General features: G+C 40.9%; 3 protein-coding genes and 2 long non-coding RNA genes across 8 annotated transcripts; 2 read left to right on the top strand and 3 right to left on the bottom strand.

Moving 5' to 3' along the window:
* cdc123 (cell division cycle 123 homolog (S. cerevisiae)) lies at window positions 1-8,686 on the bottom strand. Its single transcript, XM_020092202.2, has 13 exons — window positions 8,406-8,686; window positions 8,088-8,159; window positions 7,719-7,782; window positions 7,099-7,131; window positions 6,856-6,951; window positions 6,582-6,688; window positions 5,443-5,494; window positions 5,164-5,239; window positions 4,935-5,057; window positions 4,267-4,295; window positions 4,068-4,169; window positions 3,798-3,935; window positions 1-852 (listed from the first exon to the last, which is right to left on the bottom strand). Exons 1-13 carry the CDS (start codon window positions 8,522-8,524, stop codon window positions 772-774), a joined length of 1,092 nt encoding a protein of 363 aa, XP_019947761.1. The 5' UTR covers window positions 8,525-8,686; the 3' UTR covers window positions 1-771.
* Window positions 8,687-9,030: 344 nt separating this feature from the next.
* Window positions 9,031-13,055, top strand: nudt5 (nudix (nucleoside diphosphate linked moiety X)-type motif 5). 3 transcript variants are annotated; one of them, XM_020092208.2, is made up of 9 exons: window positions 9,320-9,556; window positions 10,074-10,141; window positions 10,229-10,281; window positions 10,360-10,467; window positions 11,119-11,214; window positions 11,369-11,470; window positions 11,686-11,694; window positions 11,788-11,841; window positions 11,940-13,055. In XM_020092208.2, exons 1-9 carry the CDS (start codon window positions 9,491-9,493, stop codon window positions 12,047-12,049), a joined length of 666 nt encoding a protein of 221 aa, XP_019947767.2. In that variant the 5' UTR covers window positions 9,320-9,490; the 3' UTR covers window positions 12,050-13,055. The 3 variants fall into 3 exon arrangements, with proteins under 3 accessions (XP_069375530.1, XP_069375531.1, XP_019947767.2); XM_069519429.1 differs by lacking the exons at window positions 11,788-11,841; window positions 11,940-13,055 and adding an exon at window positions 9,031-9,166 and having other exon boundaries at window positions 9,454-9,556; window positions 11,369-11,694; XM_069519430.1 differs by lacking the exons at window positions 11,788-11,841; window positions 11,940-13,055 and adding an exon at window positions 9,056-9,166 and having other exon boundaries at window positions 9,483-9,556; window positions 11,369-11,694.
* A 623-nt stretch (window positions 13,056-13,678) lies between these two features.
* fbxo18 (F-box DNA helicase 1) lies at window positions 13,679-27,795 on the top strand. 2 transcript variants are annotated; one of them, XM_069519415.1, is made up of 22 exons: window positions 13,713-14,003; window positions 14,540-14,707; window positions 14,838-14,891; window positions 14,964-15,301; window positions 15,997-16,133; window positions 16,408-16,555; window positions 19,108-19,289; window positions 19,378-19,452; window positions 20,153-20,244; window positions 20,864-21,032; window positions 21,247-21,451; window positions 21,539-21,626; window positions 21,714-21,809; window positions 21,916-22,052; window positions 22,473-22,569; window positions 22,712-22,878; window positions 23,669-23,744; window positions 23,862-24,056; window positions 24,386-24,511; window positions 24,944-25,050; window positions 26,768-26,902; window positions 27,151-27,795. In XM_069519415.1, exons 1-22 carry the CDS (start codon window positions 13,985-13,987, stop codon window positions 27,295-27,297), a joined length of 2,958 nt encoding a protein of 985 aa, XP_069375516.1. In that variant the 5' UTR covers window positions 13,713-13,984; the 3' UTR covers window positions 27,298-27,795. The 2 variants fall into 2 exon arrangements, with proteins under 2 accessions (XP_019947758.2, XP_069375516.1); XM_020092199.2 differs by having other exon boundaries at window positions 13,679-14,003; window positions 14,838-15,301.
* On the bottom strand, window positions 15,135-18,139 carry LOC109632775 (uncharacterized). The gene is made up of 3 exons (XR_002202956.2): window positions 17,999-18,139; window positions 15,391-15,446; window positions 15,135-15,273 (listed from the first exon to the last, which is right to left on the bottom strand). It is a non-coding gene; the product is annotated as an uncharacterized lncRNA (long non-coding RNA).
* LOC138406735 (uncharacterized) lies at window positions 21,431-22,916 on the bottom strand. The gene is made up of 3 exons (XR_011240077.1): window positions 22,777-22,916; window positions 21,687-22,067; window positions 21,431-21,564 (listed from the first exon to the last, which is right to left on the bottom strand). It is a non-coding gene; the product is annotated as an uncharacterized lncRNA (long non-coding RNA).
* Window position 27,796: the final 1 nt, after the last annotated feature.

Here is a 27,796-nt window from a genome sequence, read left to right on the forward strand (position 1 = left end):
TACATGACAAGAAATTTAATGGTGTTTTTGGGAGTAACAGTCTACAGCGATGCATGATGGGAAAACCAGGGAATGCCCGGAGGGGCTCGGAGCAATGAGTGTGTCAAAACTGCTCGGGGGAAATTGGCAGGGGGAGATTGAGGAGCAAGGACAGCTGGGAAGAAAAATTAAAAGTGACCAAGTGATGAACGGCCTTAGTGTTAAATAGAGAAGTGTTCCGCAGCCTCATAACACAAACAAATGAATTGTGTGAGTGTCGACTACTTCATTTCAAATCCAGACACCATTTGTGCTGAAATACATAATACATGATCTAATATCCACTCTTTTTAAAGTATAATATCATGAATTCTTTACAGTTTTAGTCAATACTTCCACTTACAAATCATTTCAACCAAAATGAAACAACAGACAGTTTGGCGCTGCTGAGGCTTCCCTCTGCCCATCTCACATAACGACCAGTAAGACTGCTATTAGCAGCGTCAGAGGCAGGGAACACATCGACGGAAAACGAGTCCCGAAAGAGCCGTTCACATGATCCGTTAATTTAAGATGTTCCATTCAACTAACGCCAGAGAGCTATTTAAGAAACCACATGAACAGCACGTACCGTTAGAAGGAGGGCATGAGAGGAAACAGGGTGGAATTAAAAGAAAAGGAAATAACAAGCTCAAAGAGGACAGAGGGTAAAGAGTCACTTCATGCAGACATCATTATATGGAGAGGACTGTTGACACTAGCAGCTAGTCTTCAGATTTCAGGGGAACTGTGTCACTGTTGAGCGTCCTCCTCTTGCGTGTTCTCCTCTTGCGCCTCCTCCTCTTCCTCAGACTCTTCCTGCTGGCTTTTCTTCTGGGGAAAGGAAAACAAAGGAGAGAGAAACTGTTAAGATACAGCAAGTATACTAAATTCTAATTCTAGTGTCAACTAGATTCACACTGGAGTGCAAGGCTAGCAGCGTGTTTGTCCTTCGTTGTTCGTCGTTTGCCCCGGATGTTATAGCAGAGATGCAGGTAAAGGGAATAAGATGATATCAAATGATTTCTCTGGGTTTGAACATTGTTAGAAACATTTGAGATAATGTGTGTACACAAGTCAACAAGATATATAACATAGGTCCAGTTGTTTTTAGTTGTTATATATTAAATCTTTAACATTCTCTACAGTTATTTCACTTCATTGATTCGGTTGCTCCTGCGTTTGCTGGTGGTAACGATTAAATGTCTCTATACTATGAGTCCCAGAGGTCCCTTTGAAATGACACATTTATTGATCACTGAGGCAAGACAATGTGCTTCAGGCGACTATTTGTTGCAAGCTGTCAACGGGAAAACAAGCAGCCCTCAAGTTCTTCATAAATCTCTGTGGCTATGCTTCTGCAAAATGTTCTCTGTTCAAAAAGCGAGGGAATTCCTGATTGTGCCATTACATAACTGCTGCACAGCTCATAAACTGTCTTCTGAATTTCCTCGGCGAAGAGACGATGTAAAGCTTGTATTGGTCAGAAAATAATTCTCCATCGTATGATGAGTGCCATCATGAAGAAATCACAATGAAAAATTTGAAAATGACATCATGACTCTCCTATAGAAAATATAGACACAACCTGAAGCTTATGTTGGAAAAGTTTGAATCAAGTGGTGGGAAAGATTTCACAATGATGTCATACATGAACATGATGACATTATTATAAAATTGTATTATTACGATATAAAAATAGTTCACACTGCCTGATGGGCGCCTGTGGCTCAGATGTCAGAGTGGTTCATCCACCATCCAGAAGATTGGTAGGTGTTTGATCCCCAGCCCCTCCAGTCAGCATTCTGAGTGCCCTTGGCCAAGCTACTGAACCCCAAATTGCCCCGGCTGTGCTGACAGAGGATGAATGGTGTGTGACAGAAAAAGTGCTGCACGTATGGATGTGTGCGTGAATTAGTGAATGTGACTTGAAGGTGCTCTGAGTGGTCGATGAGACTATAAATACGGTGTTACCATGAGTGCATATGTAGCATGTGCGGAGGGTTGCCTGGCCCATCTGATGCATCTCATTTCCTGTGAATCACTGGTGCATGTGCACAACATTTGAATCAAGCACAGAAACGGCAGAGCCCTCCACTAACAACACAAACTACCATGCAGGGAAGCAACTGATAAATGTAAACTGTATTTGGTGGCTGTAGCAGACTAAATGCCACAGCTAACATAAAAACTGATGTTATAATTTTAAGGACTGTTGATTTTATGTCGGGGGAAATTTGTGGTTAAGGCAAATCAACAACAAACACTTGGAAAAACTGAAGAAAGATGGTGCTTACAGTCAATAAAGAGATGACGGTGCCATGTGGACTCCTCTCATATTTACACTCAGTGTGACCATAACACATTTACTCTCACTGTTGAAATGTGTGTCACCTCAGCCGCACGCACGTACGTACGTACGTACGTGCGTGCGTGCGTGTGTGCAGGCACATCTTTGTGCATGTGGACTAAATAAACAAAAGTGAAAGTAGAACTGCAAAACTCAAAAGGAAACCTTTAATTACAACTTTTAATTGTGTGAAGCAACTTTAAATGAATGTTGTATTGCAACTGCTCTCTTGGTAATTGAGAGACGGGGATTACATATAATTTCAAAATTGATTTCAAAACAACTTTAATGAAATGAAAACCTGACACAAAGTGATTTTAATTTAGTTTCTGCAGTAAGCTCAGTATTTGCCCCCCCCCCCCTCGAGTGACGTAATTAAGCTTCTGTCCATTAAACTACAAAAGCAATGTTGGTACATTTCAGCTAAATGTCAACAAAACTGGCTCAAGTAATAGTCTCATGTTCCAAAACTAATCTGGAAGCAAACAGAACCATCAGGGGCTGAATTTATGTTAAAATGGTAAAGTTAGCAAGGACAATGGAGGCAGGTGTGCTGAGGGGGCTGCAGCACCCCCCACTCTCTGTGCAAGGCAAAAAAAAGTTTACTTTGAGAGTTTGAAGGGGCTTCAGCACCACCTACTGTCAGGTAGTGTTACTGCAAGCAGGAAAGTTTACTTTGAACATTTCATTTCATTAAATTTTCTAGCGTAGCAGTTTAAGAATAGAATAGGATAGAAACAATTTTATAATATTTGATTTCATTTTTAGAAGATATTTTCTGAGTAGCCTGTCCGATGCACAGATGTCAAGTGCCACGAAGATAACAGTTAGTCTGGCATTCTGTTTGTGAACCTTCCGTATCTGAATATGATGCTTCAGTCCTACAGTCAGGTCTCCTTTAATGTAATATGTTCTCAAGCTGGTGTAAGATATCGTTACCCGTTCAAATTAATGCTAAAAGTGCGAATGTTGTGCTGCTGCTCTGCATTTATTATGATTTATAACTTTCTCTCAGCACAAACTTAAACCACGTCAGGCATCCCTGAATATTAAAATCATTTAACAAGTAGACTTTCAGCCCTGAAGTCAGAATTATAAACCAGTAGACTTACTGCTGTCAGACACAGTCCAGCAAAACTAGAGTCAACAACCATGTGATGTAACGTAAGGTCCTCGTGAAAGCTTTTGGGGCTTTCGCTCATTTAAGCACGACAGAAATACACTTGAAGAATTCTAAAGGAGATTCATCAATCACCTGGCAAACTAATAATACAACACTCTTGTGGGAAAAAAATGTGCGCGATGTATAAATATTAAGGAAGTTTCAATTTATTTTAGTATCTGAATGATTGACAGTAAAGATATAGGTCAAGAGGCGACCGTGACAACTCCACTACACTAAAGCCTGGATGATATTTAAATGTCCTACCAGTTTGAGGAAGTCGATGAGTTTGTATGCGTCTTCTCCGGTAGAGAGGTCCAGAAAGTCCCGTGGGATTCTGTAGCTGAGGCAGGGACTGGGCTGCACCGTCACCTCGCTGTTGGTGCAGCGGAATGCCGGGCCCTCCTGCACACAAGAAGAAACCATGATGATGAAGCTGCTTTACTGTGTTAAGAGTTTGATTTCTTAGCTGGGCCTTCATCTGTGTGTAAAAAGACAATGATCTGTTGAAATAAAAGATGTTTGGTGATGGCTGACCTGCTGGTGGGCGACTTCTCCGGAAGTAAGCTCCTCCCAACTGAACAGCAGCGAGTCTGTCACCTCTCCGAACGGGTTCAGGTCAATCAGCCACACCCTCCCCTGCGAGACACACACACACGAGATGAAATGAGTAAAACGTGGTTTGGTCGTGTTTATTCATATATATTTCTAAAACAGAATTCATAAGAGTGCTTACCTGACTGTCTCTGTAGACATCAAACACAACTGCAAAACAAGGAGAACTGTATTCATCACTGAACATCCAATAACTTAACATTTATATTTACATCAACTAGTTTCATAAAGACAAAGTAAAAAGTTGAAGAAATTGTTAATTACACCTTAAATTCTATTTTAAAATCACAGCAAACATTAACGGCAGCTCATCCAGCAGCCGCTCTGAGACATCTTGTATCCACCGAGCAGTTTTAGAGAACTACAGATTTTTTATTTCATGTCTAGTTTTTACTAGATTCAAAATCTTTTTAGAGAAAAAGAGACAACCCGGTATGGAAAAAAATAAAAACCTAATGAACACTAAAGGAATCCTGTACAGTCACACAAATGTTTCAGTTGTGAAATCAGCCACCTGGCTTTGCGTGGAGTTCAACTTTGACCAGCGATATTCGCTTCTCATCTGCATATGTGTGACCATGACTAAAGCGGAACAAGCTGACCACTATAACAACAATGATGACGAGGACAACAACTCCTATAATCCCAAACTTGTCCATCTGTTATAACGGTTTAGATTGAGAGACTCCTAGCTGCAAAATCCTGTGTTTAACATATTTCATGACAGTAAGAAGTTAAAAGGAGTTTATAGAAAGAGTCTAAATAAAAGAAAAGGATGTTGGTGCTCACAGTCTTCGTCCAGGAAGTTGTACTGGATGTGCTGGCTGAAGAAATCCTGTATGGCGTGACAGATCTGCTCCTCCTGCTTCAAGACGTGCTGGTAATACTGAGTGTAGTCTCTCTGGGAGATAGCTGAGAGACGGGACAGATACAGCATCGGGTGAGCTGAAACTGAATTTAATAACCGTCTCGAAATGAGGTGGTGACTGACGATGTGAGTGTGAACAGAGGTTTTTACCGATAAGTTTGTTTTCTTTGACGAAGCAGCGAAACTCTCCACCAGAAATCAGCTCGCTCCACTTTCTCAGGACCAGCTGAGGACAGAAGAAGACACGAGTGATAAAACCTATCGGGGTGATGGTGTGTGCATGTGTCCACTTTATACACAGTGATACTTAATGATGGAACACTAAGTCATTTTAGGCACAGGTCAAGATTAATACATATATATAAAAGTAAGTCAAAACTAATTGGGACAATGTGTTATATAATATATATATGGTTCGTTTTTAATTACCTCATAGTTGACAGCAGGATCTGGGGAGTCCTGGTCACTACAGTGACGGAATCTGCAAATGAAATGAATTCATATTACAAAGGTAAAAGTAAATAAACTAAAATGTTGAAGAGGTTGAAGGAGTGAGCTGTCAGTCACTCTTCAACCTTATTGTCAAAATTCTCATCTTTTCCCTTATGCCGGACCCCAACACTCTTCCAAACCAGGACTGCCGACCACCCAGCTGTTGTTTTTCTCTGGGAAAGTTTCAAATAGAAAAAGTCCACTACACCAGCATCTATCACACAAACAGCTTTCTTGAGGCTGTGTGCTGCACTACATCACTCGCTGCAGTAAATGTCTGTCGAGCACAGCGAAGGAGCCTGAAACTTAAATCGACATTGCAGCGATTTCTTCAGCTGCCTCTCAGTTTTACTGCAGATTCTGATAAGCCTGTTTTTTGGCACACTTAATTGTTTCGTAAGTTTAATTTGAAATTGATGAAACTGCCATGTTCGCACTTCCATCTTTTGAGTTAGTACTCAGACCTTTAATTCAGTGGTTTGTAAAAATCCCTCTGGCTGCAATTACAGCTTTGAGTCTCTGGCTTTTTACAAACTTTGCACATGAGGGTTTGGGCAGTTTATCACATTCCTTTTGTTAGATTGGATGAAAATAGTCTATAAATTGCTGTCTTCACTTCTCTCCACAAGATTTAAGGGGTTGACGTCCAAGCTTTGGCTGGACAATTGAAGGACAGTCAGAGACTTGTCCCAAAACCAACCCTGGGTCACAGCCATATACTTTGGTTAAGTGTCAGGCCGGGAGTTCCTCAGACTTCATGGCTTGATTTTTGCCCTGACATGCACAGGGAATTATGGGACCTGATATACACAGAAAAGTGACTTTGTAAGCTATGTCCCATCAGCACAGGTGGACTCCAGTCAAGTTGTATACACATCTGACCTGAACGCATGTTTGAACTCCGTCATTATTGATCGACTGAAGATCAATAGACAAAGTTGCCATTAAAATCAAAATGTATATGGAACACAGTGAAATGTGAAGAGGTCTGTAAATGCAAAGTAAGCCAGGGTGTTGGTGTTAGTGTGTGTGTGTGTGTGTGTGTGTGCGTGTTTTTGTTGGGTAGCAAGGCTTACGGCTGCGTGAGGTCGTGGGTGATGAAGTCTGAACTTTTGAAGAGCAAAAAAATATCACTGAGGCTGTTACACTGCAGGGAACTGTTCAGAGCGATCCAGTTAGCATCCTGGAGGAGAGGGAGAGACACACACGTACATGCTATGTTATGCTTCAGTGCTTTGTTAAGCTGCAAATAAAAGAACAGGTCACAGTGAAACACTTCTCTGAAGCTGAGGAGAGCAAACTGTGTGTTTTCCTCAATTTTTCATAAAGCAGCAGCGTGCAGTGTTATACCCGAGGAGCACTCCAGTTGAGTTTAGGAAACACGCAGCCACCCAGGGCGTTTATTGCCTCCAGCGCTCTCGAGGTGAATTCTGGGAACTCAGGAGCCTGGCAGGCACAGACATTGATGCATGATTAAATCATGTAGAAGCCACAAGCATACACACTTCACCATAACAGTGGAGAAGATGTAATCAGAAAACACTAGTTTCAGGTATTGAAATTGTTGTAATAGGAAACAGTTGATGTCCTTACTGTGACAGTGGTGGTTGTCTCATCATCTGACCACTAGAGGGCAGCAGAGAACAAGAAACAGGATTAGGTTAAAAAATAATTTTAAAAAGTGTTAAACTGTTGATGCTTTAAGATTATGTGTCCAACAGAAAAATTTATATATATCAAGAAAGCTAATTCACAAAAATGATTGGATTCCTCTTCAATAAATGTCTAAATAACTGACAACTTCAGACAATACAATAGATTTTTAAATGTATTCATTAACTTACTTACTAATATTTCAGGATAAATTAATGATTTAGTTTCTTAAAAACATGTCCTGTTTCCAGATTTCTGTCTGGTTTCAGCGGAAGGTGTCCATCTTTACAACTAAGTCCAATTTAAAGTTGATAAACTGCATCTGGCTTATTGTGTCTTGGCCTTTTAACAGTTCACAGTCTGGAAATCGAAGAATTAATTTGTGAATTAAATACAGTTGACCAAGAGAGTTAATTTAGAGGGAACCTTAAAGAGACAGGAGCTGAAACCAAGTATAAGATATTTTCAAATTGTGAGCTGGAGATGCAATGACTGAAAAAACAAGAGAAGGATGAAACCATTTCCAGGTGTAAAAAGCTCCTCAGTTTCTGTAACTTTACCTGAATGTCTTCTTCTGCATCCGAGTCGTTGTTGTTAGTGTGTGTCTGCTGTGTGTTGTGGTCACTGGAGACGAGAGAAAGCAACAGTCAGTTGCAGACAAAGAGAGGACCCCGTGCATGTAAATATAACGTTTGTAAATATAAAGGCATTCTATGATAAAGAAAACAATGATTAATACAATTTAGATGAAACACACCAGTGAAAACACCACTAGGATTATTTTGTATTCAATTTCTGCTAAAAATCCCTTTCACCTTACTTACACACTTGTAAAAGCACAGTAAGGAGCAGCAGAAATCTGCTTCAGCTTGGTAGAATGTTTGTGTGTGTGTGTGTGTGTGTGTGTGTGTGTGTGTGTGTCCTCATACCTCCCAGAGACTACCAGTGTCCCATCGTCCAGTAAATACTCTATTACATTCTGAGGCAGTGGGAGAATCAGACTGAAAAACAAGAAGAACACACACAATACTATATTGAACAACAGAGATTAGAGGGAGAGATGACGAGGTTTCCGGTGTGAACCCAGAGATCCAGTGACACACGGTGCAGGATGAAGACCGTGGAGACAGACATGGCTGCAAAGCTTCCTGGCTGCTCGCTAACGTTAGCTCACAGAGACGTGTTTCACTGACACGAGAGAGAAACAGAGTGGTTCCTGTCGACCTGAACAAACTGAGGCTGTTTACCTTTTAATCGTGTGTTTCTTGAATATCGGATACCAAACCGAAAACTGACAGTTGACAACTTGCTCCTTCTTCATGCTGCAATATCCTGTAATGAAAACGTGTCCATCGGTAAATATCATCCGACTCCGCTGATTTTATTCTCTCCTGAGGCTCTCTGCGGTATTTTATTGAAAAAGTCGGATTTTATTAAAACTGTAATGCCTATTTTTGAATCTGTTAATATTCCAATAGTAAATTTAGTCAATAAAATTGATTTTATTGCCGGAACATTTCGGTGAATTGGTGTTTTCGGGCGGGGACGATATTTCGCGGTGCACACGGAGGCGTGATTGAAGCGAACCCGCTGATTTTCACATAGATCGTCTATGAGAAGGAGTTGCTACTCCTTAAAACTACACACCTATCTCCGTTTCATTAGACAATAACAGAGGACGATAATCTATTTAAACATGAAATAAGGATTTAATAAAATACATGAATAATTATCATTTATTTTTTTGTTTATCTCAAATAACAATATTTTGCTAATTTATCGTTAATCATTCGACAACATCGGTATCATTACGCCACATGTGTAGTTTCATAATCTATTTAGTTAATATATGATATAATGAACACTAAGAAATATTAAAGGAATAAACGCAGTCCTTCAGGAAACTTAACTTGGCTGATGTTTGACGGACCGGAAGTGCTAGCGGAGTGACCCATCTGTGCTTCTGTACATCTCTTCCACCTCCACTAACGCGCGGCTGCGGTTTCACGTGAGTTAACTTTAATTGTTTTCCTCCATTTTCCCTCAAAGTTACAGTTTCAAACACTCGAGCTTCAACGTGGTGTCATGTGAAGCAGACAGCAGCTAGCAGAGAAGCTAAGTGTAGCTGTGACTGTCCATGTTCCCCTCGGTCAGAGTGGACTCTTGTGTGGCAGCAGCTAATTGAGCGACACATGATCACAAACGTCTCGACCAGAGCCTGGATATACAAAGCTCTCCACCGCCTGGAAGCTGTGGCTGGAACTGAATCCTCATCTCAACTCGTGTCTTATTCAGGTTTCAAGTTTTCGCATTGTCTTCTACAGTCGTCCTAATGTCAACAATGAGCAACTGCGAGGAGCCCAAAGTGACCACAACCCCTCACACCGTGAAGGAGGAGGTAAGATTGATCTCTCCACTGAATCAAACTTTATCTACTGACATCAGTTTATACAATTCACGTGCAAAATCAAATATCCCACTTATTGAACTGGCAGGGGAACGGTGCAATCAGACCTGATCAGTTTCCCCACATGGATTAAAAAGTCAGATGCTGCTGCTTGATTTCTCTCTGTCATTGCTTCCACACGGCCCTATCACGAATAAGTAATCAAAGTAACCATCAACTTTTTAAAATGCAGTCTTTACATTACACAGTATGTACTTATAGTAGATACAAACATTTACAAGATGATGTTGTAGACCAGAAATGTGAAAGATTTGTTAAAACCATTTTCACAAAAGGCTCCAAAGGTTTGCAGTTTGGTGCAGGGGATAGAGAGCAGACCTGTGTCTGAAGACCGCAGCTTTCGGGACGGAGTGTAGGGGTGGAGGTCAATAAGATATGGTGGGGCTTGGGTTTCATACCTCTCAGGTCGTCCTAGCTCAGCATCTTCATGCTGCCCTCTGTGTTCCAGCTCATAGCAGCGGGGAAATGGGTGAAATTGGAGAAAACAACGTACATGGACCCAGCTGGGAACACCAGGTACTCTCTATAACCCAACTAATAACACTTAGAAAAGACAGGTGCTTCTCTTTGTGCTGCTTTCACTCCCTGTTTTCCTTCAACCAGAATCTGGGAGACTGTGAAGAGGACAACGAGGCAGACCAACACAGAAGCGGATGGTGAAGCACTATTCTTTTCTTTCCCTGGCTGGTCGACTTTTAACGAGTTGTTCGGAGTTTAACATGATTTTCCTGCAGGTGTGGGAATCATCGCCCTCCTGAAACGGACTCTCCACAAAGACTGTGTAGTGATGGTGAAGCAGTTCCGTCCTCCTCTGGGATGCTGCTCTCTGGAGTTTCCTGCAGGTCAGCCTTTTTTCCCCTCACATGCATGGACATTTGTTTGATCAATTTGACCTGGGGAATGGACTTTCACTGTTTGGTAAGCGCACATGGGCTTCTCAAACACTGAGCAGATAAGATAAGTAGGAGCTTATGGTCGCAGTGGGTAATTTGCCTAGAACGTCTCTATAGCTCCTTTTAGACATTCAGTAGAGTCCAGATAATCTCCTGCAGATAATGTCTGAATGAGCCCAGGCGAGAACACAGCAGGATATCCTCCCGGCGATGTTTAACAGGCGACAGATGTAAAAATGAAACAAAGAATATGAATATCTCAGTGGTGCCATACATGTAGAAGACACAGACAAAGATGTCAAGAGCTTTTGATGATAAGAGCCAATGATGCTGTGGATGTGTTGTAAACAAAAACGTAATCTCTGCTACGGAATTTAGAATTTACATCCTGCCTCCTGCACGCCCCCCCTCACCTGGACGCTCCATCGTTCATCCATCACGCAATCATCTACATGGAACATATTTACACATAATGCAATATCAAACAGCGATCAACAACAAACCATACTACAGTATAGACTTTTGCAGACGTCATTTGATAACCATCCTTACATGCTATATAGTTTATAGGTTTCAGTGTTCTGTGTCTGCTGTGCTCAGGGTTGATCGACGAGGGGGAAACGGCGGAGGTTGCTGCCCTGAGGGAGCTGAAGGAAGAAACCGGCTACAAAGGCGAAGTAGCGGGAGTTACCCCAGGTATCACCACACAAAGACATACTGAACACCTGATTTATCAGCTGCCTCTCCTGCTTGTATCTTATCTCTTGTATGTTTTCAGGTTCAGGGGTCTGATGCTTAATTTAGAGAAGTCTCTGTGTGTGCGTTGATAATATCATTACTTCAATCGTAGTGACCTGCCTGGACCCCGGGCTGTCTAACTGCACCACTCAAATGGTCATGGTGAACATCAACGGAGACGACATGGAGAATATCAACCCGACGCAACAGCTCGGTGAGCAGGACTCAAACATTCACACACTGATTCATTTATCGTGAATACTCACACACTTATTTCAAAATAATATAAAAAGCTACACACTGAATAGACAGAGCACACTTCTTTCATTAAACATTTACACTTCATCCTCTCACACTTGTTACTCTCTGGCTCTGTTTGCATTTAACCTACAAGTAATATTAACCATCCTCTGTTTTGTTCTCCCACAGGTGATGGAGGTGAGTTCCATTTCTCACTTTTTCAGAATTCATCTTAATTCTTTCATAAAACAAAAAATAACACATCGTCACCACTTTAACTTCTCTCTCCAGAATTTGTAGAAGTCATTCTTTTACCTCTTGATGAATTCCAGACGAAAATAGACGGTGAGACCTCAGTTTTTTAGCAAAGAACTTATGAGAGCAACAGGATTAAGCACGCCATCGCAAAAACCGCTAACATACTTGTTTGTTCGATTTTGCAGATCTGCTGAAGAAAGAGAAAATTGTGGTGGATGCTAAAGTTTACATCTTTGCCATGGGGATGGTTCAGGCCTTCTTTAAACCGAGGGAGCTCCCTGTCCTGAAGCAGTGAAGCAACAACGACCCGGAGAAAAAGAAGAATAATCGCCTTTAGTCAAATTCACAGGGCTCCTCCATAGGACTGGAAAAATTTGAAAATGTACTGATAAGAAAACGATTGTACCAAACTCCAATAAGGAATCATGAGGAATTGGACTTGAACTGTGGCTTGAGACCCCATGTAACCACACAGTATTTTAATACTTCTTCCTATGACATGTAATGACCATCCATACAGCAACATGGGAGAAGATGCAATGAAGTTAAACACATTTATGAAATCAAATCACAAAATCAAAGTCTTAAAAAAGCCTTGGTTTAAGAAACCGAGCCTATGAAGGAGCCCTGGTTACGCTACATGTCCTGGACCACTGTTTGCTCTCAGGAGGTACTGTTAAACACAGTGAGGCTGCAATTACAATCTGGTGGCCTGAGTATTTGCACTCTGAAGGCGGAATATGTTTCAGGCTTTAGTCTTGTATGCCTTAAGTGACTAACAATTGTTTACAGGTTTTTATGAGGTTACAAGTAGTTTGATAGGATTTTTTTAATCTTGTAATTGTGAAACATTCCTTACACGCGCTAACAGATGTTTTGCTGAATATATGGAGGAAAAAAATCCCCTCAATCCATCTAAACTTAAAAACAGGTTATTTGTTTGATATATTCATCTTTCTTTGCAAATAAGGTTTTGGTCTAAGTCTCTTAAGAGTCAAAGATTTGGATACAAACATTTAACAGATCAGTCGATGTCAAGTCACAAAATAACTGCTGTAATAATTAACGGTATTAAAAGTTACATATTTTGGACTATTAACAGTTTTAACTAAATGAGATTGGTTTGTTTTTTCTTTTGACTCCAGAGTAAATGAACAACAGATGTACTGTGCTGATAAAATCAATAGCTGACCAAAAGGAAATATTCTGTGATGTGCCTCTAACCTCATTACGGTGCAATTAACTTGATGCTGTAATTAACCTAGGAATTAAGGACGAATTAATAAATGCCATACTGCATATGCTCTGTGGGATTCTGTCCTTGTTGTTTGGTTGATTTGTCAGTGGGATTACACAAAAACTACAGAACAGAATTCCATGAAACGTTGGTGGAACGAAAGGATTTAAGCCAAGAAAGAACCTGTACAATTTCGGCCTGAATCTGGACAAAGGGGCAGTTCCAGGATTTTGTTTTCACAAATGAAATGTCACATTATTACCTTTTTCTATTTTTACTCTTGAGTGAAGGTTGTGGTTTTAAACTCTTCTTCTTTATGAGCATAGAATGCCACTAACTCCTCACTGTGCTTACACCATATATATATATATATATATACACACAACCTAATTTCCCTTTAGGGGTGAATAAAGTAATCTATCATATATAAGAATTGTGTTATAGTGCTATTGATAAAAATCATATTGTGATGATTATTAAAATTGTTGTGTTGCTCAGCCCTGGTTTTAGCATAAAGCTGCCATCACACACGCACCAAACCTTTCGAGATATCATACTATGACTATTATTTGGGGATCACACTGTTTATTAGAAACTAACAGAAGTGTAGTTTTCTGCCATCACACTCCGGTCCAGGAGGTGGCGATACTGCGCCCTGAAGCTAGTTCGCCAACACAATTCAAGGAAGAGAAGGAGGAGAAGTCGCGGACCAATCGTGTGCCTTCTTCGTCCGCGACTCAAACTTCTGAACCGCAGCTTTTAACTTAGAATTAGATTCACACTTTTCTCACAAATACACATCGCGTCGGTTATGGTGTTTATTTAATTTGATAAAACCAACGGGTGCGAGTCACAGCTGTGTATTTTGTTGGGGAAACGAGCTAGCATCAGCCACTGTTTACTTTCATGGAGCCTCACCTCGAACGACCCGTGTTTCTGAGAGACTGAGTTTGTTTCAGCTTGGCTTTGTGTAAATGGTTGCTCGACCCGAAGATGGAGGTGGCTGTGAAAGGTAAGTCTACTCAAAATGAAGACCCGCAGCTGCAACCAAACTTAAACAGCATTCACATTCACAGCGCCTAGTTTGGTTCTGAAAGAATGTTCACCTGTGTTGAGGGGAAAAGGTAAACAAAGGACTTCTGGTTGTAAGACAATGGCAAACTTCCTGTGTCTTTTCTGGCACCGCCCACTCCTCTTCACCACTTCTCTCCTCTTCTTTCTTCACCACTCCTCTTCACCACTCTTCCTCCTCTCTTCACCACTTGTCTCCTCTTCTCCTCTTCATCACTCTTCCTCCTCTCTTCACCACTTGTCTCCTCTTCGTCCTCTTCATCACTGCGCTCATCCTCTGTTCACCACATTGAGTTGATGTGTTGGGTGTCTCTATAATACTTTTAGGTCTGTTGTTATTGGGTTATACACTAACTAAGCAGTGTGTTCACTATTGTAGATATATGAATAAGGAGCTGACAGTATGTAGGAACAATCCCAATATGTTCGTTTGTTGTGTCCTGACGTTACTGAATTTTGTGTGGTTTGGTTTCCAAGCGAAGGCCAAGAGGAGACACCTGAACACAAACGAGTGTGATGAACTGGGACAGAGCGCAGAGGGCACTAATGCCCTTACCCAGCCCCACACCTTGAACCAGGGGCAGGGCAACTGTGACCCCAACAGGTGGCTTTACCCCAGAACAACCAACAAGCGACAGAAGTGTGGTAATGACACTTTAATTACACCTATTGTAAAATTTAAACAGGAAGGATGGTCTGTTTCATCCACTCACAATTGTTTGTGTTTGTCATAAAATTAATGATGGATCTTTGTCCTTTCTCTTTCACTCTCAAGGGATGGTCTCACAGCCTCAGCCCAAGGAAGAGGAGGAAGAAGAGTTTGATGAGATTGACGACGTCAGCCTCCTTGCTGCAGCATACTTTTCAGAGTCTCAGGAAAAGGACGAGGAGCAGGAGGAGGTTGACGATTCCTCCCTGCTAGCTGCTGTGGGGGTGCCAGAGGTTGAGGAGAAGGTGGATTATCTGGAGGGAATGACGGCGGAAATGTTTGGGGTAGATGATGACTTTGAAATATGTGACAGAGACAATCACAACAAGGAAGAGGAGGTGGAGGCCCTTCCTGATGCTCACTATGGGCTTGTAGGCAGCAGCAAGGTCCTGCTGCAGCCCCAGGGCTGCATCGATGACCTTCCAGAGGAGGTGCTGAGGCAAGTGTTGTGCTACATTCCTGCCCAGGACCTCTACCGCAGCATCAGCCTCGTCTGCCAGCACTGGAGGAGCATTGTCCAGGACACCAAGGTTAAACAAAACACAGAGTTGTACTAAAGTTCATCTTCACATACACTCAGGCATTAGCAAGAATAATAATAAAAAACAAATATGCTCACAAATGAAGAGAGCTTGTTCCGAAGTAATCTGTCCCTCACTTTCATGTGTGATCACTCTGAAATATGAAATAACACTGGTAAAAACAGGACTTAATAATAAAAAACCCTTAACAGAGGCGGAAACCTCAAAGGGGTCGCAAGTGAGGTAACTCTCCCAGGATAGACAGAAGTTTAACGGTACAAACAACCCAAAATGCAACACTGTAGAAGACTGTCAATAAGTAATTGTTAATCTTAAACAACTTATTTTTAAACCCAAATTTCACCAAAAAGTTTTTTCTTACATACAGGTAGTTTCCTTTCACTTCAGAGTCATAAGAAACTCTCAGCATAATCTTTTCCATTTAGTCGGATAAGGGACTGTGCAAAAATCCTCGGGTGCTGCAACTAAGTCTAAAAAGCATGTGTATGCTCACCACAGAAGAAGAGTTTTACCAGGTTTTTTGTCATCAGGAAAAAACTTTGTTTACATGGTTGACTTACAAATAGTGTTCGATACATTTCCCACGTCATAGATAAAAAACAAGACTTTCTGTCCAGTCTTAAACTCTGAGTCAAAGTGAATCTCACCAAATAAACTTGGATTTTGTATGTTTCTTCTTTAAGTTTTTGCCCTTCAAGAAACAATACTACCGCTACATGATGAGAGAGAAGGATACAGAGCGAGAGATGTTGTCCAACCTGAGGGACAGCGGCATAACGGATCCAGCATTGTCACAGCACAGCATACGACACCTCGTTGTGTAAGTCTATTTAAGCCAAGTTCACACTACACAACTTTCAAATGGGTGTTAACAAACAGCTTTTTCAATTGTTTACTTAAATGATATAAAGGGCTGAGCAACTGTAGAAAGAAACACAAATCTGTGTAGAAATTTGAAAAAATTAAAAGCATTATTATATCTGACCCTTATTTAGTGATCCATAGACATTCAGCATAAGCGCAGGAAGGCTGGCATATGTTTTGAAATGTTGACTGTGATAATTATCCTGACTTTGTGTCTGTGTGTTGTTCAGTTTAATGGCTCAGCATAAGATTGGAGAGGGGGTGAGTCCCAAGGACGTCCTGGTGTATGTTAAGAAACATCGCCTCTTTCCTCAAGCTGAGGCCTCCATCAGATTACATATTCCTGATATCCAGAAGTACTTGAACCATGGCTTTGAGGTACAAATCACACACGTAAACAAAACACTCGATTCCTTGTATAATCAGGTGTAGAAAATGTTCAATGTGTCAAAATGAGGCGGATGTGGTGTCAACTGTGTCCAGTTTCAGAAAGTCCAATTTTTCCCGATGCATTCATTTTCTCAATTGTGGACAATGCTCCAATGGTGTCCATGGGTACAATACAAACAGGAAACAATGTTTAAGATTGTAGGTGACGTACTTTGTGTCATAAAGATAGCAGTTGCAAAGCGGTTTCTTTTGAACTGCACCTTTTGCTGTAACTTTGCCTTGCACACCATATCTCTAGGCTGCCCTCTAGTGAATTGCTCCAGATGATAAACGATCTCCTCTGTTTTAGCTTCCACACAATGTTCAAAAGCTCCGATAAATGATCGAAATTGTAGAGGATCCTCATTAAAAACAGGAATTTCTCTGCGTGGTAGAGACTGGGACATCTGTGTCCATGCCGTTACTTCATTTTGTCTTTGGAAGAGACTGTACAGATCTCCAGGTACTTGAAAATTACTTTGTGAATGTGTTGCTTGCTGATCACCAGAATCTGAATCTGATTGACGTGATTTTATAATCATAGCTGAATTTTTATATTCATATTTTTCCGCTTCTGCTGTTTACTCCACTGTTGTCTGAGCGTTGGCAGACAATATTTCTGCTGAGATGATCCTTTGCTCTGGGTTGTTTTGTTCAGCATGAGAATTGAGTGCTCCTTCTTTGAAATATGATTCCATCTGAATGTGCATTTGAATCACTCATAACAGCCATGAAATGAGGCACTTTGCTGTAGATGCTGCTATTTCAGTTTCAAGTTGCTCCTTTTCCTTTCTTAGTGGCTCCACTTACTCCAAAACGTGTCCTGTAGCGCTGCAGCACTCAGCCATGCAGCCTTTTCTACTTGAAGCCGTGCAGATGATGTTGTAGACTTTTTTGATATTTAACGAGAAAAATATCTCGTTATCACGAGGGCCGTTCTCTTCCGTACATTGCTACACTAAATGATGTTTCCTGCAATGATTTAATATGTTTTGTTTTCTCGAGATCTCGAATTAATTATTTCGTTATCACGGGAAAACGGGTGGAATAAAATGTATGTATGTATGACCCTTTAGGGCTTCCGTATTAAGGCAACTTTCATTGCAAGACAATTTGTTTACATCAGCAATAAAGTGACTGCCACTGAGCATTTTTACCTTAGACCACATTTCATGTTTTTTTTTTACATGACCACAGAGAACATTATACTTTTTAAATGCACCTTTCACCTCTTGTACATAGCTTGTATCACCCATCAAATCTTCATAGTCAACAACGCAAGTTCAGCTTTGTGAATACGCGCTCGGGTTTGTTTATACAGTCACCACCAATGCATTGCATTTTACGCGCAAAGTTATGCGTGCACACGGTTACAACAATGGCCACACATACCTTGGCGTTGGAGTTGCATGCAGGCGTTCTGAAGTGACGTTTCCCCCCGAGCGTGATCCGCAGCAGGAGAGGCTGAGAGGCCACAGCAGCTGGTCCGGGAACACAGTCAGTCCACAGCAGGAACCCAACGCTGTCCTCCATGAAGTAGTTTCTCACTTAATGTGGAGACCTCGCTGATCAAAAGAAGCCACCACGGCTGAGGATGAAGTGTTGAGACGCGTGCAGAAAGTGTCCACTTTGCAAAATAAAGGACGAGTTATTTCTGACAATCTGCAGAACAATAAAAAGAGCAGCACCACTCTCTCTGTGATCAAACCTTCCCTTCACAGTCATCACCACACGATCAACACTGTTTGCTTCTTAGCAGCAACACCTGTGTCAGGTAACCCCCCCTGATTACATTAACCTCTGCCTCATTGACAGCGGCACTACTCCCCCAAGTGGTGGGAGGCTTCACAAAACAAAACGACAGCAAGATGGTTCTGACAGTCACTTAACATGGACTTCAGTGAGTTCATGAAGAGGTTTTACTAAGTGGAAAATAGGATGCTGCAATATTCTGCTCCTGACTACTAGTAGGTTAAATCAGTGGCTTTAATGAAATGTCAAATTGCACTGTAACAAGTCCAGATGTTATATTTGAATCGGATTAAACAACTTTGACATTTGTTAATTATTTGATTTATGCCAGTACTATTTGATTTAATGTTGATCAGGGCAACTTTTATATTTTCACCCCTGTCCATTTGTTTTCTAGGTTGGTTTGTATTGTAATTGTTTTGTAAGCAGCAATACACAAAAAACTAGTATTACAACGAAATTTGGTGGAAGGATGTGATATTAAGAACCCGTAAATGAATTGGTGTTGATTTCGATTAAAAATTTGGATTCAGAATTGTTTTTTCCGCATTAACATTGCAAGATAGGACATTTTTAACATTTTCATAAATTACTCAGAGAACATTCATGGATCTTGATGAAAAAAAAAGATAAGTGTGGATTGAAATAAAGATCCAGATCGAGTGATTCAAATGTAAATAAGGGGTAAATGACAACTTTGAGACTTGGCTAAAAATGCACAATCTTCATGATTCATGTATGATCTCCAGGGTCCCAACCCATGTGCAGCCATGGCGATCATATTGATCCTAAGTGAAAGTGTTGGTGACGTGCAGGACTTGGTGTCTCTGCTCTCCGGATGCATGTCGCACAGCGCGATTACAGAGTACCTCAACCACATGGCTTTGATGTTGCTGGCTTTAGAGAGAAGTAAAATCCAGATAAGTAACAGGTAAAACAGTGTCACCATTCATCTCCTCACATTCTTCATCACTTCATGTCATCCTCCCCATGATTTTTCTTCTTCTATGCCTCCTCAGGTTGCATTACAATATCTACTACGTGCTTCACCTGATGGAGAACGGGCCCTTTTCTGTCGGATCCAGTCAGAATGGGTGAGGGCCAAAATTGTGTCTGAGATATAAGTGAATCCTACTTTGTTTATTATGCATAATGTCTGCAGTGTCGGCTAACCAGTATTTTACAAATTAAAGATTCTTATACGATGACTGTGAGCGCTACCATTGATAAATAGAAATGAACAACATTTTTTTGTGTTCCAGTTTTATGTTTATAAAAAAAACGAAACAATCTCGGACCTGTGGGCAAATCATATATTCAGTATGTGCCTGACTACCGCAGCAACCCTAAATGCCACTCATTATACATTTTTTAACCACTGTAAGGGTTTGCCTGCTGCTCAGTGTGTTTTTCAAACCCTTTCAAATCCCAAGTTTTAAAAATAGCCCATGACACCAAGGATCATGTTATAGTTAAAGTTCACATTCAGATATTTGATGTTAACATGACTGAAGCCCTGACCAGATCCTGAATGATCTTAATGCAGATTACAACATGTACATATCAATTAAAGCCTTATTGCTTTTGCTGGTTTTCTGATTGTACCAACATTTATCCCTAGAAAGCTGAACTCACCATGTTTTGTTTGGTTTGTTGTCAATGCTATTAAAGTTCAAAGTCTGAACTTAAGGTAACTGCAGGCTTTTTAAGGACTGAAGTACAACTTGTAATACTTATATGAAGGATATTCGGTTTAGTTTTTTAATATTTTTTGTGTGCGTGTGTTTTTGCCAGGCGGCCTCAGTTTCATCTCACCTGTGAACAGCAGAACATCCTCAGTCACAACATCCAGGGCGACCATGTGGTCAAGATCATTGCTTTCGCAGGTACGTGGAGTTGGTGGTGGTGTGACGGTCACTGCTCCACATTCTGCAGTCCTTAAACTCACAGAACACACTCACATTGGTTTCACTGACCAGTGGATTTGCAGGAGTAGAGTCAGAAGCATTTTAAGAAAACACAAAAATACCAATAAAGTAATTTAGCAGCAATTCAAAGTGAATTATCTCTATTATTATTACACAGCATATTTGTGTGTATACATATTATATTGAATTGAATTACACAACATCTGAAACATCACCAGGGGGCATTCTTTTTCCTTTAGACAGTTTATTCATACCACCCATGATTCTAAATCGTGACAGGTTTTTTGAGCTGCAGCTCCAATGTTTTCTGAATAGCTGGTTCAGACATATATGTTGTTTTCATTATTTCTTATCATGGTGTTTTGCAGACATTTATCAGCTGTGTTTTGTTAGAAAGTGTCTTTCAAACTCTGGTAACATTCCAGCAGGTAGTCTGAAAGGCTTAAATGTGTCATTGAAACACATGAACTGCCTGCAGATGTGAAAAAGGTTGTCGATACGTTTCGGTCAGTGCCAGTGAGGTGAGTTTGATTTATCACATCCTCAGAGATCTTATCGTCAGTGCTGTCTGCCGCAGGTACAGGAAAGACGACCACTTTGGTGAAGTATGCTGAGCAGCGCCCCCACATCCGCTTCCTGTATGTGGCTTTCAATAAGTCGGTGGCATGTGAGGCAGAGCGCCGCTTCCCCAAGAATGTAGACTGCAAGACCATCCACTCATTGGCCTTCAATGATGTCGGGCAGATGTGAGAACTCAGATGCTCTAGAAGAAGTCATACATTTAGGATGTTTGTGTTCATAAACACAAACTGTAGCATGTTTTACAAAAGAAACTCCATTCCTCTGTGGATAACTGTTTGTCCACTTATATCCAGTGTGACATACAAGCGCAGCAGCAGAATTATCTTTGACTTGTTTGACCTGGTTTCTTTATTTTCACTTCTTGTGCTTTTGCATCAGGTATCGCAATCATCAGAAGCTGACCTTTAACTTGAAGCCGTTCACCATCAGCTCTGTGCTGCCTAAAGGCAGAGGCGGCTTTACCAAGGCCAAAGTGGTGACCACGACTCTCAACACATTTATGGCTTCAGCAGACCCGACCATCACCACCAGCCATGTCCCCGACACCCACAAAAAGACAGTTATAAGCATTGATGAAAAACTGGTATGAATGCATAGAGCTGACACAACTTTGTCCTTTTAGTTTCTTATTAAATTACAAGATTTTAACTGTCTTATTCTGAAATCCTAGTTGGTTGTCCATGATGCGCAGAAGATCTGGAACAAAATGAAAGATCTCAATGAAAAAAGAGATCAGGCATACTACATGACCCATGATGGTAAATCAACTGTTAAGACTTATAAAATAACTCAATTATATGAATAGAAACAATTCGCACATGGTAACTGAAGCTTTTCATTCACAGGTTATCTCAAATTATGGCAGCTCCAATTCCCAAAACCCCGCCTGTCTGACCAGTACGATGTCCTTCTCATCGATGAGGCCCAGGACTGCACTCCAGGTAATGATAAAGAGTTACAAAAAAGTTACATACCAGCAGGATTGCGGAAGAGCAGGATTTCTTTTGTGTTTCGTTAGAATAACGTCTTCTTTTTCTTCCCTCTCAGCCATTATGGACGTGCTGCTGTCTCAGCAGTGTGGGAAGATCCTGGTCGGAGATCCTCATCAGCAGATCTACACCTTCAGAGGAGCTGTCAATGCTCTGCATGTTGTTGACCACACACACATCTACTACCTGACACAGGTAAACGCATACGCACTGCAGATAAGAGAAGTATAGATGAATACATGTGGGTGTGTAAATGAATGATACTTACAAAAACGTTTGAAATTGTTCCAGTGAATCATCTCTGCCGTGAGTAGAACAGCATAATGTCATCTAATGGGGCATCAGCGACAATGCACAAAATGTTGACATGTTTTGACAATTTAATACAACTGCCTCTTTACCACTTCTCCAGCATGCAGCTGTTCCAGTAACTTCTGTTAATTCTTTTCTATATTTGTGATATTATTGTTGAATGTATTCATCTTAACAGAATATATTAAGTTATGTGCATGATCCTGAGTGAAGTGTTTGTTCCAAAGGTTTGTTCATCACCATATTCACTATTATTGTTAAGGTTAATCACGAAAATGAACCTTTGTGGCACTCGTGTTCCAGAGCTTTCGGTTCGGTGCGGAGATCGCCTACGTGGGCGCTACCATCCTCAAAGTGTGTAAGAGAGTCCAGAAGATTCTCGTAGGAGGCAACCAGAAGGGTAAAATCGGCCAATGGTGGCCTTTTAATATTTTCTCTTCTTGAAAATGTAGGGACACGATTTCAGTGATTCTTAAACTTGATATAATAAGAGAATATATAGTTTAGATTAGACGTGTGTGTGCTATCTGTCCATTCTGAAGGTGGTGTGTGCGACCAGACTGCAGTCGAGGTCTTAGAGACTGTGAGAACGGGTAGAAGTCCTTACCCGGGGAAGACGGCCATCTTATCGAGGTGCAATTACGGTGTGTTCATTACAGCTGTCAGCCTGACAGATGTCAACCCGCACTGCCGGATCCACTTCATAGGAGTGAGTATGTATGAAAACAGACAGGCATAGAAAGAGAGAATTGAAGGGCACTTATTGGAGTGTATGTCCAACAGTCCTTTTATCAGATCACATTTAAATTCACAGATGAAAACACAAACACATGCACTTGACATTCATCACCACTTGTGCTATTTCTGTCTGAAGGTTTGAGTGTATTTGGCTTCCTGTTAAGATACCGTCTCTCTCTCGTTGTCATGACTACTGATGACAGGAAGAAACATTTCAGACACTTATATGATAACAGAGGCTTGCACGTCCATTTCTTGCACATTTCAGCTTAATGTTTCTTGTAGGGGAAGGAAGTGGAGTTGCGTCATCCCTCTTTATATACAGTCTATAGTTCCGTTCCAGGCTAAGTTTTTCCTCTACTAACAGTGATTATGCTAGACTGCTGGCTATGGCTATCTGAGTGGTAACTATCTTTTCATCAAACTTGCAAAATGAAAAGTCGTCAACCTTTAGCCGGGTTTACTTGGCATTTATGAGTTGATTGAAAGCCGTTTCATTTGTATGACCCATATTCACAAATTACTATTTGTGTCATAGGGCTCAAGGTGCAACATAGTCTGCTCTTAACCCTCAGCAAGAGTGAGGACAACTACCAAACCTTTAAATAGGAGAACAAACATAGAAACCTCTGTAATTTTCAGCATAAAATGATCAGAGTTTGAGTTACAACATCGTCCGGTTTTAACAAACTTGAATGCACAACTGATAACTTTTAAGGGCCTCAGTGATGAAGTGCTCACAGATCTAACTTCTACTTCAGAATGTTGAAAACATCGGCCTGAATAGGATCCTGGACATCTGGCGGCTGATGGAAGAGCCAGACCAAGAACCAAAATGTAAGAGTCATGCAAATGGACATGCATGAATTAATCCTTTTAATTTTATATTAATATTTCCCTTTTTTAAAGAACTAAACACGCTGACCTTTGTTATTCATATTACTTTGTCCTCAGTCTTCACGGATGGCCTAATTCGCTGCTTTGCAAAGAAAAATCGCAGTTCCTTCTACGCCCTGAAGAAATACATCGAACAGACGGAGGACTTGGAGCTGGGGGCCAAAGTCAACATCGTTGAAAAATATAGGAGTCGAATTCCCCAACTGGTGAAGCGACTGGACACCTGCTTCGAAAAAGACTTTCACAAAGCAGGTTTGCAGGCACATGACACGCTTGAATAAGGTGATCTCTGCTGTGGTTGCAGAGACAGAGAGAGAGAGACAGAGAGAGAGAGAGAGAGAGATAGTCTGCTCTCTAATAATTGAAAATAGCTATAATTGAAGATAATTGTTTGAATTATAACATTCACACAGATGCATGTTTTTCCAGATTTTTGTGGACTGTGAAGACATATCAAAACAATCTCCAACCCTTCAGACAGCTGTGATCTTTGTTTACTGCCAGAAGAGCCCTCTTTAAAATTCCTGTAATAGTATTTTGCAGTAAGGACAGTTTTTTTTTGCACTCATCTCATGTTCCAGACTTCATAGTTGGAACAGTCCACAAGGCTAAAGGTTTGGAGTTCGACACTGTAATGATCAGCGATGACTTCGCCAAGGTTCCCGCTTCTGCACACAATCTGCGCTACAATCACAACTTCAAATTTTGTGAGTATTTTCTTGGACAGAACTCTTCTCTACACAATATAAAATGCGTTTGTTTCTGTTGTTCTTCCCCATACATCTGTTTCTGTTTCTAACTACTCCCTGTCTCTTGTGTTTTTGGGGGTTACTGTTCAGGGACTTTGGCTCATAAATCAGCTTTTTGCAGATGTTGTTGATATGTGTCATGTAGCCAATAAATTGCAATCAAGATTCTCGTTGATAGTGTTTAGGTTTTAATGTTTAAAACGATTGACCAACATATTGGCAACATTATTGGTGGTGGACTAAAAAGTTCACATGCCATGGTTCAAACTTGGACAAAGCATCAAGTACTGACCAGTACTTGATTCTGAACACAGTCTAAGAAGTACTTTCAGTCTAGGTCCCTCTTGTGGGAAGTTTTTGGAATATTTTTTCCTTCTCTTTCCTGTTCAGCAAACATTCCTGACGATGAGTGGAACCTTCTGTATGTGGCGGTGACTCGGGCCAAGACAACGCTGATCATCACCAAGAGCGTCTACCACATCCTCACAGTGGCCGGGGTATGACATCATACAATGTCCCTCACTTCTCATTCTGAACGCTTCCTCAATTTTGTTCATCACATATACACACATACACAGATACCAGTGTATCTCATTTACTTAGAGATTACATCTCACTTCTCATGTAGCCAGTAACAATAACTACTTTGAATAGATTCGATTTACAATATTGTTAACAAGACATTGCCCCTGGTAAAATGATAACATGAGATAGCAGGCGTTCAAAGAGCAATCTCTCCCAGCTGTCCTGCTGCTATTTTCAGATTGGTAATGGCAGATGTGGTGAATCAGACCTCACTAAAACTATTTACAGTAATCATACATGTACATACATAGTATTAATAATTATGTTTTGCAGTATGAGTTATGAGCCAATAAGAATGGATGAAAGTACCATAAAAAATTTTAATTGTACCATAAAAATCTTAACAATACGCTTCCCATCAGGAACCAAACTGTAGCTAAGAAAACACTTCACTGTTTGGACTTCCCTGTGCTTATTCCCACTTCTGTTTTACACTTTGTGAGTGATGTCTTTTGTTGTCATCTGACTCACTTCAGTCACATGGTCACTTCTGCCTGTCAAATGTACATGACACATTGTATGATAATAATGATGAGCACTTCACTTCAGCACTTCGGGGAAACAAAACGATTCCTCCAGAGAGGCCGTTTCCACAGTTTCAACACTCATCCACCTCACATTTCTATTATTGAACCACATTAACTGACATCAACACTAAAATAGAAAAGCCTTGTTGTTACACTGGTGGGTAAGAGCCCATTCACAGCAACACACTGTCCTAACAGGCCTCTCATTCTGGCACATCACAGAAGGCAAAGCACCACTGTAAATATATAAATAATAATAAATATAATAATTTTAAATAAATTCCATTTAGCTGCTTCTCTGTCAGGCTTACTGGGACCCTTGACTAGAACACCTGTGTGTGCAACTAAATGAGGGAAATGTTGTAGGGTGACGGAAGGATCGAAATTCCTCTACTAATATAATGCTATGTGTCGCAGTTACTTTAACTGGGTTCTTGCACTCCTGCCCTCCAGGGCTTTATTATACAATAAAATGTCAATAAAATGTCAACAATACATGTAGTCAACACTACACCTGGCATTCTATTGGTTTGAAAGAGCTGAAGCTGGAGCACAGAACATCTGTCCAAGCACCAAAAACAGCTTCAGCTCAAGCAGTGCAGATCTTGGCATAAGCAGGGGCTGTTTGAGTGTGAGCTCAGGGTTTTGAGTGAAAGCATTAAAAGATATATCTGTCTATAAAGACAAGGAAAGCTTCACTGATGCCAAAGTCTCCACTTTGCTGCACTCAGCCAACAGATGTCTTTCTGAAGCCCTTCTCGAGGGAACAGCAGGGGCCAGAGTCCAGAATGCAACATTCTAAGCAAAAATCACAGATAAGAAGTATTTGCAGAAGTATAAGCCTCCAGAGTGTGTACAGGCCCTCAGACCAACATGTGCTTATCTTTGATTTGTTGTGTTTTTACAGTGTAGAAAAGTTTTAAAACGATCAAATTTACTGAAAAGAAAAAGACTAAAAGTAATTCACACAATAACAAAGTTTAGATCATTAAAACTGGCAGTATGTTATTTGGTGAGGCAAAGGGAAAAAGAAAAAAATCGATGTTCCCTTTTTGTACAAAAATCTAAACTTTGAACCACTTCTCCACCACATCATCGACAGGAATACTTCTTTAAGTCGGAAATGCCCAACTCCCTGATGAAGGAGGGCGAGGCTCTGCCGTGCTCTGTCACAAACTGTCCCAACTGCATCACGCCAGGCTCAGCGTTCATCATGTCCAAACAACAGATGAAATGTGTAAGGAAATATCTAACCCTCACCTCTTTTCCACATATATTAGCAGGTTTAAGCAGGTTTTTTTTAAAATGTTAACAAACCCTCATAAAAGTGGCGCTGTCTCACCATTTAAGGCGTTCACCTGGTTGTTTCCATCACTCTCGATTATGTCTATTCCCATTGCAGACAAAAGCCAGATGTTAGTGGGGGGGTTTGACGAGTGGGAACTGATTTCTTTTTAAAAGCCTCCCTCATTTGTCTGTATCTAGGCTGATGGCGTGTCAGACGGCGGCCCGCTGTGTGAAAAGTGTGTGTGGATACGCATCGGACCTACAGCCTTCCTCATGACTGAAGATGTTCTCTCAATGGCTGGAATACCAGAACAACTTGGTCAGCCGTTCTTCGTTGTTAACTAAAATTTGTTAGTGACCTTCAGTGCACTGTTCAGGGTTACATGAACAGAGAGTAAAAAGGGAAGGTGCTCTCCAGCGATCGCTGCTGAATGACTCTGCCACGTGATCTTGTTCTCTGTGTTTATTTCTCTGTGAGATAAAAAGGTTTTTAATATAATGTACAGTTGAGATTTTCCAGCCAATGGCATCCAGTGATCCTCAGGATGACTGACAGTAAAGGAGCAATGTGTCTCCATGCAAACATCGACTAAAAACATAAATCTGCTGGCAAATGTGCTTGCAAGTGTATTTATTTCCTCTGTTTGTATCAAGTAACATTTCACTGTTCGTGTTTCAGCATTAACAATCCTCCACTCCTGTGTGTACAGTGGCATCCTCTGCCTGTAGGTCACTCTATTCTCAAACATGTTATTACACGTTTAGATTGTTTCGACTTTGAGCTCCTGAACTCTTGGTTTCAGTCTGCAGAAGATTGACAAGAGAATAAAACAGGAAGATGTCT

Source organism: Paralichthys olivaceus, chromosome 23 (genome assembly GCF_024713975.1).
Source record: "Paralichthys olivaceus isolate ysfri-2021 chromosome 23, ASM2471397v2, whole genome shotgun sequence".
NCBI classification, from domain to species: Eukaryota; Metazoa; Chordata; class Actinopteri; order Pleuronectiformes; family Paralichthyidae; genus Paralichthys; species Paralichthys olivaceus.